At 48.8% G+C, this 13,229-nt stretch overlaps 1 protein-coding gene across 2 annotated transcripts in view; it reads right to left on the bottom strand.

Moving 5' to 3' along the window:
* The window catches only part of OLFM1 (olfactomedin 1), a 53,331-nt gene that overhangs the window by 23,637 nt on the left and 16,465 nt on the right, over positions 1-13,229 (bottom strand). The window contains exon 1 of one of the 2 annotated variants that reach the window (XM_034427170.3): positions 5,545-6,009. The exons of the other annotated variant lie outside the window; for it this stretch is intronic. Within the exon in view, the coding sequence (XP_034283061.1) occupies positions 5,545-5,694 (150 nt within the window). The 5' untranslated portion in view covers positions 5,695-6,009. Of the gene's footprint in view, positions 1-5,544; positions 6,010-13,229 lie in introns of those variants that run through there. 2 annotated transcript variants of the gene reach the window in all.

The following is a 13,229-nucleotide window of genomic DNA, read 5'->3' as shown; positions in this document are numbered from 1 at the left end:
TGCAAGTACATCAAGAAGCTCTGGCACCCAAGTGCTGTGCCACCTCCATGCACCTTCCAGAACTGCTGGTGGCTCTTTACCCACTGCTTGGTGGGGGGGGGTTTCTCTTCTCGGCTTCTCCTGACATCGATTTGACTTCACAGCCCCCAAGTGACCAGACATGGGGAGGACTTGCAAGCTATATATCCTAGTGGTTAATGAGGAGCTTCAACTCTGGAAAGCAGAGGGGCTCCGACGAGGCTGGGGGCTCTGCGTCCCCCTCCATGCGGTCGCCCATTGCGACCACCGTGTGAATTCATCCTGGCTTGTCTGAGACCAAGCTGATTCCCCACAACTGCAGCAAGAAAGAAGGCTCAACGCTGCTCCTCCCCCGCAAACAGACCTTGCTGGCAAGCAGAATCCGACAAGGGCAAACCTGAAGCAGCCCTTGGCCAACTGAGATTCTACTCAGCCATGGAGGCGCGATGCAAGGATGCCCACCTTCTCCCCTTTCAAGACCCCCTTCAGAGAAACGGGCAATGCCGACCCCCCACCCCCATCTGCCAGATCGCTGCAGGACTCTCTAACATGGCTGTTTAAAAGAGCTTGGAGGCTGCTCAGGTTTTTCCAAGCACTTTGTGTTCCAAAGAATGGCTGCAGGGCCTATTTTTGCTAGCCACATAAATAATTAACTGCGTTAAAAGCATCTTTATGGCTAGTCTGTTCCCAGGAAGAAGAGGAAGAGGAGGACAATAAGCACGGAAGAAAACATTTCCTTTGGCTGAGATGCTGAGAGGTTTCAGAGGTGAAGTTTCCAATCATGGCTCTTGGGGGGCATCATCTGTCCAGGCCAGGCAGGGTCTTCTGAAGCCCCCCGAGACACACAGACGAAGGGAGCGGCTCCCACCATCTCCACAGGGCTCTTCCTCAGGCAAAACGTTATCAAAAGGAGAACCGGTTCCAGGAGAAGCCATCTTGGTGATGTCGGAGAATTCACGCTGCTTCAGTTTCATCAGGAGTTTGGGGCACAGGAAGGCATCGCGAGGAATTCTTCCATTGGAGGATATAAAAATCCGGGAAAGTAACTCCAAGAAAGAAAGGACATTGTCCCAACTGGGGACAATCCATGTGTCAATCCCAGCCGAATGTTGGGTCAGAAACACGTTGCTGCAAGAGGAATGGGCTGATGATCCCAGAGCTCTCTTCCTTTGCTCAGAATCTTCCTTTGCTCAAAATCACGGTCCTTCCTTCTGGTGATCATGCCCTGCTCAGTGGCACAGCTAAGATGACCATAAATCAACCCAAATTGGTGAATTCGCTTGACTGGCTGGCTGGCTCCCCACCAGAAGGCAGTAAATTCCACCTCCTGACTTGATCTTATTCAGCCGCTCTGACTGGATTGGGAGGCAAGTCTTCTGACCTGGCCAGGGTGCCTCTTTGCTTACCACTGTTCATTCGGCCACCTGCCCCACAAGATCTCTGGTGAGGATAAAGCTGGCTAACTCCGTGATGTGCCTGTTCTGAACCCCCCAAGTTTCCAAAACACAAAGCAATCTCTGAACGGGGTGTGGACCACTCTGGGTCCCATCAAACGCCTCGGTCTGGCAAAAGGCTTTAAATACTGTTGCTGTTATCTTGGTTTGCTTCAGCTCAGATAACTCCTTCATTCTCCTGGGCAGACTTGAACAGACCGAGCCAGGTGGGCCACTGCAACAGAGGAGAGCAGGATGGTGATGGGCAGAGTTGGTGAAGTGGTGGCAGAGTTCCTCCATCTCTTCTCCAGAGGGGGCCCTTGTCCAGAAAGATCTAAGCAGAACTGAAGGGAGGGGCAGTGGAGAGAAGCAACAGGGGTTGTGGGGGAATGGCTGGCACGAGCAAGTTGAAGTCTTCAGGATGAGACCGATGAATCTTGAAAGGGCTGCAAGCGGGACGTCATCTCCAAGAAATCATGGAGGATTAGAATAGTGCCAGAGAATGGAGAATGGTCAGTTTTGGTCTCCTCTTCAAAAAGGGGGAAAAGAGGGCCTGGGCAACCACAAACCAGTCAGCATGCAGATACAGGTGAACAGAGTTGGAAGGGAGCTTGTAGGTCATCTAGTCCAACCCTCTGCCAAGCAGACCCTCCACCATTTCTGACAGATGGCAGTCCAGTCTCCCCTTGAAAGCCTCCAGTGATGAAGCTCCCCCAACTTCCAAAGGCAACTTCTGTTCCACTGGTTGATTGTTCTCACTGTTAGGAAGTTTCTCCTTATTTCCAGGTTGAATCTCTCCTTGATCAGTTTCCATCCATTATTCCATTATTCCTGATGCAACCAACATCAGGCAAAATTTTGGAAAAGGTTATGAAATACGATTTTTTCCCCCTGAGCACTTGGAAAAGAATGCGCTGCTTGGTAAAATGCAACATGGATTACTTGGGAATAAAATTGCTTAGCGCATTGTAAGCCGCCCTGAGTCTCCGGAGAAGGGTGGCATATAAATCAAATTTTAAAAAAAAATCAAATTAAAAAAAAAAATATTCCAAGCTCAACCTGATCTCCTTTTTTGAAAGGCTGGCCTCAGCTGACCAAGCAGAATGTGTCTGATGGAAGATACCTTGTCTTCAGCAAAGCCTGTGACTAAGTGGCCAGGAGGTTCAAAGAAGGGAGTGAAATGTGGGCCAGGGGCCTGCAATCATGAGATGGGCAGAGCCGGTGGGACAGTCATAACTAGCGAGGGTCAAAGCCATCCAGGGAGAGGGGAGGGCAGAGGGGGAACGGTGGGCCCTGAAATTACATTTATACAACACATGACTTGGTTAGGAAACAGGATATTCAAGTTCAGCAGTGATGCAAATATTGGAGGGAGACAATCCTACCCGGGAGGATTGATTTCAGAAGGATCTTGATAAATTGAAATGTTGGGCAGAAAATGGCTTGAGGAAGCATTTCACTAAAGGCAGCTGGCAAGGAAAAACAAAGGCCAGGGTAGGATTAGGATTAGAGAGATTGGGGGGGGGGCTCCCTCGACTGGAGGGGCACCATCTCTCAGGAATGCCCGAGTGGCAGAGGCTGGACTGGATGATGCCCTCCCATGCTATGGTTCTATGAAACTCCCAAATTGATGCAGTCGTGAGAGACACGGGGAGATTTTTAGGGACAGACGCTACTGTCAGAGAGGCACATGATACGAGCGTGTTTTTTTCTTTCAAACACTCAGCCAATTATGAAAAACACCCACACGGTGTTTACGTGGGGGCTGCAGACCTCCATCTGTGCCTCCAAATGTCCAATGCACAAGCAGGCAAGCAGCAGCTTCCCACAGCTTCTCCCCCCCCCGGATCTCATTGCTGGGAGGGGCCGCTCCGTAACAGCTGGGGCAAAGTTGGGGCTCACAGGTTGTCTTTGGGCAAACTGAAGCATCCCCTTTGCGGAGGGTTCCTTACTCCGCAGTGATCACGGAGTACATCGGAACTTTCACTCCCCCTGAGTTGTTACGTAAAGCTGCAATTTCCTGCTATTGACACTGCAGGAGGGGAGTGGGGCAAGCTTCTGAAGGATGCAGATCTCTTCTTCATTTGGGATGGAGCCACAAAAGGGTCTTTGCCCGCTCAGGCCATCTCACAGTTCAGCCAAAATAGGAAGCCGTTGGCTTTGCAAGGTCTTTGGGGCAGGGGAAGCCACATCTGCCAGCTCTCAGCCTGCTGCTGGGTGCCCGCCTTGCCAATCCCACCTGTGCCCCTGCTGCCCATGGGGGGGGTCTCCCTGGAGTGGTGTTCCACAGCGGAACTGGCAGGCTTTCCAAGGGGGACCATTGACACCACACACAGACACGCAGTCCACTTTGGATCATAAACCGTATTCAAGAGAAGAGAAGAGGCAAATTGCCCAACCTCTTTAAGTCCCACCGATTCCTTGAGAGCTGGTTTGGTGTCGTGGTGAAGGCCCCAGGCAAAAGACAAGAGCTGCTGAGTTCCTGTCCTACCTTAGGCACAAAGCCAGCTTGGTGATCCTGGGCCAGTCACTGTCTCAGCCCTAGGAAGCAGGCAACGGTAAACTGCTTCCAGAAAAGCTTTCCAAGAAAATTGCAGGGGCCACTCCTGTCAGTTGCCAGGAGTCTCACGCACAAATGGGGGAGGGGGGAGAGCTTTTGCCATCAAAGAGTGCCAAGCTACAGCCATGTCTCTGCTCAGGACCCAGAAAGCAACCGGTCAGTGGTTCCTTTCATGTCCCTCAATCTCTACAGGACTGTGGCCTCAAGAGTCAAAAATGTGAATAGCCACGGCCTTCTGTTTCCGAGCATGGCTCCATGGTGTACGGAGGGTCATTTGCGAAGGCAAGAGGAAGGGGTGGGGGTGAAGATTCAGCCACATGCAACGTCCATCCTGCTGGCCGGACAGCTCCCCTCAGCTCCAGAGACAGAGCTCAACCCAGGAGGCCAAAGGCGTCCGAACAGATCACCCAAACCAACGTCTGCCCTCAGTGCCCGGAGGGGGGGCTCCTTTTGGCACCCCCGTCATTCTTCATGCCCACCCAAAACCTTTCTCCCTCTTTCCCACTTGCCTAAAGACACCAAACAGCTTTATATGGTTAAACTCACTTTGGCATCCTTGGGAAGGAGCGGGAGGCAAAATACAGCCTGAATGTTAAACTGTTGAAAAGAAATTATTTTCTAAACCAACCGGTAAGAGGTTTATAAAGATATACATGACTTGTAGCTGAAAAGACTTCTTCTCCACCCAAACCGGCGCCTTTTCCTCTGAAATCCTCTAAAGAGCCCTTGGAGGAATTATAGATGAATAACTCCCACTTAAGCAAGGGATGAAAAACAGGGCATCTCCCTGGGTGGAGGAGACTGGACCTTAGCAGAAGCCTGGAAAAGCACAAGGGTGCCATGTGTCTCCCCCCCCCACATTGATCTGACATCTGTGAAAAGCCCCTTAGATTTTTTCTTCTCTTTTTCTTTCTTTCTGTTTGTTTGTTTAATGCACACTCAAGTCTGTGACCCTTTGATTTCTCCTCCTCCCAGCCGGCCTCAGGTACACAAACCCGCAGCCCGGAATCCGCCCCCCCTGCACATCCGCCCCCCCAGCCCCCAATCCTCGTCCCCCCCCCACTTAGGTTCACCTCGGCCTTGATTCCCGCCCTTGGAGGCTGAAACTGCCCCGGGGGCGTCTCCCCCTCCCCTCCCCTGGCCTTTGCTGCGCCCCCCCCCCGCTTCCCTTCACCGCGGAGCTTCCCTCACGACCCCTTGGATTGGATTGGAGGGGACGCCCGCCGGTGCCCGACAGGCTGGGTGTCCGGGGACCGGAGGACGCGACCCGCGCTCAAACTTTGCGGCCGCAGGCGGGAGGCGGCCCGGCCCCACTTTCCTCCCCGCCCGAAGGAGCCCCCTTCCCCGCTGCCGCCCGCCCGCCCGCCCGCCCGGCGTCTCCCCCGCATCGCCGCTCCCGGCGCGGACCTCGCCCGCCCGCCCCGCGCGGGGGTCTGCGGCTGCGGCCGGCGGCCCTTGACGGATGGCTGCGGAGGGCCGGCGGCGGCTCCCCCTTCCCTTCCCTTCCCTTCCCGGGAGCGGCGCGTGACTCACGCCGGTGCTGCGGTCCAAGGTGCCCCCCGAGGCGGCGCTGAGCTTGGTGGTGTTGAGCCCCACGAGCGAGGGCAGCGTCTGCGACATCCAGTTGGTGATCATGGCCATCGTGCTCAGCACCACGCCGATCTTCAGCAGCGGCACCGACATGGTCCCGGCAGGGCGCGCCCGCCCCTTCCTCGCCGCCGCTGGGGCGCTCCGCCCGCCGCCGCCGCCTTCATTCCCAGCCGGGCTGCCTGCGCCCCGCGGGGCCGGACGCTGCGCCCCGCCGGTCGCCCGGAGCGCCGCTCCGCCGCTGCTGGCCCATGGCCGTCCGCTCCGTCCGCCTCTCCGGGGCCGCCGCCTGAGCGCTGCCCGCGCCTCCCCGGAGCTCTTTCCCGAGGCCGGGAGCGCTGCACCGAGCGGAATGGGCGATCTGGCAGCCGGCGGCTCCGCGCGCCCGCTCCGCCCCGAATCCCCGCCGACCCGCCGGCAGCGCGCGCGGGACTGAGAGGCGGAGCCCAGCCGGGGCGGCCAGCCAGCTGCGCGGCTGCTGATGTCAGGCCAGCCGGAGCCCCCGCCGCCTCGCGCGCTTCCTTGCTGCCCTCTGGCGGGCGAGCCGGGCGGGGGCCCCGAGAGCCCCGCCTGGAAATGGACGCCTGGGCCTGAGGGGCCCCACACGACCCTTCGATGCGCCTTGTATCATATAAATACAGCAACATATTGATTACATTTTACTGCATTTTTTTTATTAATGCTAACATGCAAATATATCTTTAATTTTAATCAACCATTTACATTTTTATTCCTGTGAGGAGTTGTCATAGGGGCCCCAGGACACTGCTTTGCCCTGGGGCCCATGATGCTGTTAAGATGGACCCACCACGAGGGACTTCCTGTTTGCTGCTGGCCGCCGCCAGACGTTCCTTAGGGATCGTCAGCTTCCACTGCCTGTTAGAGCCGCCTTCACAACGGAACGGCGGCTCGAAAAAACTCCGTTCCCATGAGGAAACGGAGATAGAGCCGGCAGGGGTGGGTAGAACTCTCTGCAGAGTCCCAAAAGTTTTTCTTTTACTTTTGGGATGGAGCGGATGAGATGCCCCATATCCCCAGCCGCTGCTCCGGGCTTTGGGAGACCTCTGCTAATGCAGAGCCAGGCGTCAAAAGCAAGCTTGCGAATTTGACAGATTACTCAAAGAAAATGTGAGCTGGACCTGTAATACTGAAGCGCAAGTATTTTACTTATCTTTTAAAAATTACTTAAGAGAATAGAGGAAGAGAAAGAGGAAAAAAGTTTCTTTTTAAAATGGCGTCTGCCGCGGCTGGAGAAGAGTTTGAGAGGGAAAGTTCTTCCGTTTTTTATTATTACAATGTAGCGGAATAAATACCACTGGCTACATTTGTAGACAAAACTCCGCTCCTGTTTTTGTTTTTCTCCTTTTTTCCCTGGAGGCTTGAGTGTTGCTGGCTGGAAGTCTTTTGTCTTGTTTTTTTTTTTTTCTTCTTCTAACAAAGCCTGCTTAGGCGGAAACATGGCACTGAGGTTTGTGAAGTCAGACAAACAAATAGGTGGGGGGGATTCCCCCACCAAGAATTTAAAGCAATATGTTTTAACTCTTCAGTCCCAGAAACCTGATTTTAATATAATAGAATTTCTCTTAGAGGAGATTGAAAGAAGGGATGAGATTGTGAATCAGCAACTTGAAAAATTTAAGCAGGAAACTAAGGAATTGGTGAAATCCAAGTTTGACTTTTTGCAGCAAAAAATTTTAAAATTGCCAGAATTCATGATTCGGTTGGATACAAATACTAATTTACTAGAGTCAAAAATGGATGAAATTCAAGATAAATTGGACAATAGATTTCAAAAAATTGAAAATGATTTGTTAAATATTCAGGATTATAGTTCAGAAGAAAAATTTAAAATGGATGCTGACCAAAAGTCTGGTAATGTAGAATATCTGGAACAGAGGATTCAAAAAGAGGTTCTAAAGATACAATATAATTTCACAGAATATGCAATAAGACTTAGAGGTTTGCAGGAAAATAACAGAGATGACTTAAGGAAAATATCTTCTGAATTTCTAGCTGGGATTTTAAAGATTCAACCTGAGGAAGTGTTTTGTAGGATTGACAGAGCTTATCGAATAAACTCTTGGACTGCCAAGCAAAGGCAATTGCCTAGAGATGTGGTAATCTATTTTTCAGATAAAGAAATTAGGAATAAAATTGTGCAAAATTCCTTCAATTCTAATTTGCAATTGTATGGAAGAAAGATTTGGATTTACAAGGAACTCCCACCTAAGATATTAATGGAAAGGAAGAAATTTGGCTTTCTGGTGTCTGAGTTAAAAAGGAGAAATATTCAATTCCGGTGGGACGTCCCAGTTGGTATTATATTGAGATATCAAGGAGAAAGATACCAGTTAAATACTGTTGAAAGGGCGGAAGAATTTTATCAAAATAGGTTGAAAATGAATTTAACGTCTTCAGATATAATACAGGATAAGCAGAAGGAGCTGGAACTAAAGACAGAGACTGTACCAGATAAATTGCCTTTGGATTTATCGGATACCCCAGCTGGATTATCTACAAATTTGAGAGAAGTGCCATCTGATTTTAATGTGATGACTTATCAAGGCAAGGACAAGCATGGAAACCAATTAGAGGATATACAAGGGATAAAAAAGAAATGCGAGACACAAAAAATTAGGATGGAGGTCAAACCCACAAAAAGAAAACAAAAAAAGAAATAGGTTGTACAAAAATAGAAATTTCTAACCCAAGCAACAGTGAAGCCAGTGATTTTAAAATATGAATGATTATGTGAAAACATAGAGGAGGCGACATATTGGTCAATATCATCCTGAGGATAGTGGCAGATCTCTGCATTGCCGTAATTTTGGGACATGGAAAGAGCCTCAAATTGATGGTTTTGAATTATCTATTTTGAAATTTCTTTTTGTGTTGATAAATATATTATAATTATCTTGAATTATAAGGCAAGAGAATCACATTGGGACATGCAGAAGATCGGGTTGTTACCCAATACGATGATGGAAATTAATAATCCTGATGAAACCCACAATTATTATTATATGGAATACAATTATAATGTCACTCGGGTGGTTGTTTTTACTTTTATATATATAAGAAGATGTTTACTACTGATGGGGGCAGATATGATTGGAGATCTTGAATAAACTGTTGCATCCGCAAGCTATGTCACCCTATTATGGATGTTGGTTTTAACAATCCAGTGGAAAGACTTCAAGAAGATATTATATGGACTATAAATTTAAAGTTATTGTCTTTTCTTTTTTTTATTTAGATACAATGGAATATATATATATATATATTTTTAAGTAGTGTGGGCAGTGAATTAAAGATATCAAGAATTGTTGTGTATGGTAAATTTGTAAGACAGTGGGTGAATAAGCTAGCTACAGACTGATTAGTTTAAGAAAAGGGATTTTTAAGTGATACATTTAGGGGAGTGGAGGAAATGGATAGAGTGGAATAAATGTTAAATTAGATTTTATGGGGAGCCCGCTTTGAAATGTTATTAAAGTAGGACTTATTGTATAGTTTTAAAGTGGAAGGTGGTTTTGAATTGTTGCAATAATGCATAGATATAAAACACTATTATGCTAAATTAGAGTTATTTTATAATAGTTATAGTATAATGTGTTTGTTTTTTTTTGTTTTGTTTTTTTTTTCTCTTCTTCTTTTCTGAAATGTATGGATAAAGGGGGATTTATAATACTTTTAGTAAGTAAAGGTCAGTATTTTGAGGAGGGAGTAAGTAATCTGTTATGAATTAGGGTTTTTTTTTGTTACGAAGAAGTCACAGGGGGGGAAGGGTGGGGGAGGGGGGGTTAGGGAGGGGGGGGAGGGGGGGGAAAAAGGGGGAAAAATTTGTATTTGAAAACCTTTTCAATAAAAAAAAAAAAAAAAAAAAGATGGACCCACCACATCACACCACAGCGTCTGCGCCCAACCGGCCGTGAGGAGCCCCGCCAGAAGCCGAAGCACCCCAGAGTGGGCTCTGCCCTCACCGCCATTGTGCCGGTGGCCCCTCAGGCAGCCTCTCTTCCCCCTCCGCCTCCTTAGCAAGTGGGCCTCCAGAGAGCCCGGGGCCTGGCGGACGAGGTCTCCTGCCGGGGAAAAGGTCCAGCACCAGGCCGGGTTTCCCTGCGAAGCCTCCAGCTCCTGGCCACGGTTAGAGGCCTGCAGTGAAGGAGCAGCTCTGGCTGCTGTTTGCCTGAGGAGAAAATTCAGCCATTGATATTCATGACTGGTGTTCCTCCTCTGACACCCCCAAAATGATCCCGACCTTTTTTTTCTGCCTGGTTCAACCTTGACAAGGTCCCCTTTGCGTTTCAAGCAAACCATCACTGGGGCCCTGACAGGTGAGTGGGGAGAAATCTATGGAGATTCTCCGTCATCCAGGTCAGGCTTCTCCCAAAGCTGCTTTTTCAAGAGGCAACTGGATTTTTTTGTTCACCAGAAAGTCCGGTTGCCTCTTGAAAAAAGCACCTTCGGGTCCCCTCCATGTTATTCCAAGAATCAAAGAAACAAGCGGCAATCCACCCACAATACTGGGGAAGGATTCGTACCAACCTCAATGACAACAAAACCTGAATATTTAAAGAACCACTGAGTTACTCCAAACACAGCAGTTGTCAAAGACAAGAGGTTCCGTCCAAATTTCCCCCAAAAAAACTAAGCGTCGTAGAGGGTTGGTCCTAGAAATGTTTCCTGCCATCTTTAAGAAACCAGTTCAGAAGATCTTGGCAAGATGTTCACCTTTCTGCTTCACCAAGGAGCCTTAGTGGCGCAGCGGACTAAAGTGCTGTTAAGTAGCACCAGCTGCCTGCAATTACTGCAAGTTCAAGTCTCACCAGGCTCAAGGTTGACTCAGCCTTCCATCCTTTCGAGGTAGGTAAAATGAGGACCCGGATTGTGGGGGCAATAAGCTGACTTTGTATAAAAAAGAACACTGCTTGGGGGGGCTGAAAGCCCTACTAAGCAGGTATATACAAAAGTATGAAGGCTATTGCTTAACGCATTGTAAGCCGCCCTGAGTCTCCAGAGAAGGGCGGCATATAAATCGAACCAATAAATAAATAAATAAATGTTAAAGGAACGGTGACTGAATTCACACATGTTTGCTTTTAACTTTGATGGTGCTTGATGATGATGATGATAATGATGATGCTTTTCGTGGCTTGGTGATTCTGGGCAACCAGAATCTGTTCAACGTATTTCGCAGACCCTGTTTCATTCCTTAACCAAGATAGGCGTGTTTGGTGAAGGAAGCTTAAGAATCATCTTTGCAGGCCAGCTGCTGTTAGGCAGGGGCTGACTTGGTGCTTCAGGATGGATTGGTGGGGCTTTGGTGCCATCTCCCAGCCAATACTGCTACTGCAGGCCCACAGCTGGGAGGACAGCAAAATCACATCCATGTAATATTAACAGATTAACAGAGTTGGAAGGGACGTTGGAGGTCATCTAGTCCAACCCCCGCCCAAGCAGGAGACCCTACACCATTTCTGACAAATGGCAGTCCAATCTCTTCTTGAAAGCTTCCAGTGATGAAACTTCCACAACTTCTGTTCCATGGATTGTTCTCATTGTCAGGAAATTTCTCCTTATTTCCAGGTTCAATCTCTCCTTGATCAGTTTCCGTCCATTATTCCTTGTCTGGTCTTCGGGTGCTTTGGAAAACAGCTTGACCCCCTTCCTCCTCTCTGTGGCAGCCCCTCAAATATTGGAAGGTGCTCTCCTGTCTCCCCTGGTCCTTCTCTTCGCTAGACTAGCCAGGCCCAGTTCCTGCAACCGTTCATTGCATGTTTTAGCCTCCAGTCCCCTCATCATCCTGGTTGCTCTTCTCTGCACTCTTTCTAGAGTCTCAACCTCTCTTGACCAAAACTGGATGCAGTATTCTAGGCATGGTCTTACTCAGGCTTTATAGAGTGGTAGTAGTACCTCCCTTGATCTTGATTGTATCCCTCTGTTAATGCAACTAGGGAAGCCCCTCCCCACCCTGAGACAAGATGACTGGGCAGGTGAGAGGTTTAGCTGGACCTCAGGAAGTCCTTGGCCAGGGAAACAGGTTGCAACAGGAAGTCATGTGTTCTTTACTCTTAGAGCACAGATGGTGTACTGAGTAGTGGGTGTGAGAACATGACCTCTGCGGCCATTCCAGCAATGGATGGAAAATGAAGTCCTGACACTTTTTGGGACACGGAATCCTTTTTGCCTGTCCTAGAAGCAGCAGAGAAGTGATTCTCAGCTTCTCTAAGCTAAGAGCCCTTTGTGGGCATCCCCACGTTGGCTTCTTTTGTGAGGGAGGTACCGATGAGACCTCCACACTGATCAATCTCGGGAAAGGAACTGGGAAATAACGCTGCAGGCCAGAGGGTCTCTGGATGGAGAAGCCTCATCTTCGGTTTCTGAGCCTCTTCAGTCTCTCATTCACTGATTCTGGTCAGGGAGAAGACAGCTGTGTTCACTCAAGGGGAAAGCTGTTTGACTGGGGATTGTTTTTTGTAGCATTGTACTAATCCAGACTCCTGGGTTAGATCATGATTCAGCACTTTGACCCAGAAAAGGGATCACTTCAATAACCAGGTTAAACATAGGATACAGCTGGGGTACCAGTGTGCTTCTCTCTTTGGGCCCTGTCCACTTGGTTGGGGGAGATCTCCTTGACCGCGAATGGTTCAGCCTCTTCTCCTGGGTCTCTGAGAAAGATCCTTCCGTTTGCTCAGGAGCTTCTCCTTTCTGTTCTGTTTCATTAAGCGTGTGTTGGCTGGATTCACACCACATGTGAACCTAGGTGAATCTAACTAAATCTGGGATAGTGAAACATGATTGGTATGTGGAAAGTCTGTAGAGATTCTCAATCACCCAGGTTATGGTTGTCCCAAAGGTGCTTTTTCACGAGGCAACTGGACTTTCTGTTTTTTTTCTTTTGAAGACATTTCGCTTCTCATCCAAGAAGCTTCTTCAACTCTGACAAGATAGTGGGGATCTTGGATGAGAAGAAAAACATCTTCAAAAGAAAAAAACCAGAAAGTCCAGTTGCCTCCTGAAAAAGCCCCTTTGGGACAACCCTGACCTGGATGACTGAGAATCTCTACAGACTTTTAACTATACAGTTTGGGATCAACACCCTTGGAATGGTGTGGGAGTGGGAATGGATTTCCAGAGGGAAAAATTGAACCATTTGCACCACTCAGGTGACCCTGAGGACACAGATATAAGCCTCCAAGTCCTTCAAGGACCCTCTAAAAGGATGCAAATGACCAGCTGTCTGCAAGGAGTATAAATCCTTCCATTCCCCACCATCATACAGTCAGAGCTGAAGAAGCTTCTTGGATGAGAAGCGAAACGTCTTCAAAAGAAAAAAGAAGGAAGTCCAGTTGCCTCCTGAAAAAGCACCTTTGGGATTATTGGTATGTGCACATAGCACACCATATCCAGCAGTCTTCTGGCTTAAGATAATGGTTGGATTCAGACAAACTGCTCCAATTAGGTTTGAGTTCTCACATCAGGAGAAACACAAACTACCCATTGCATTTGTCTAGCTCAGGGGTGGGCAAATATGGCCCCTTTATGACCTGTGGACTTCAACTCCCAAAATTCCTGAGCCAACTTGGCTGTCTCAGGAATTATGGGAGTTGAAGTCCACAGGTTGT

Source organism: Pantherophis guttatus, chromosome 16, assembly GCF_059756535.1.
Source record: "Pantherophis guttatus breed Tessera chromosome 16, ASM5975653v1, whole genome shotgun sequence".
Taxonomy (NCBI): domain Eukaryota; kingdom Metazoa; phylum Chordata; class Lepidosauria; order Squamata; family Colubridae; genus Pantherophis; species Pantherophis guttatus.
This window is presented reverse-complemented; position numbering and strand designations above follow the sequence as displayed.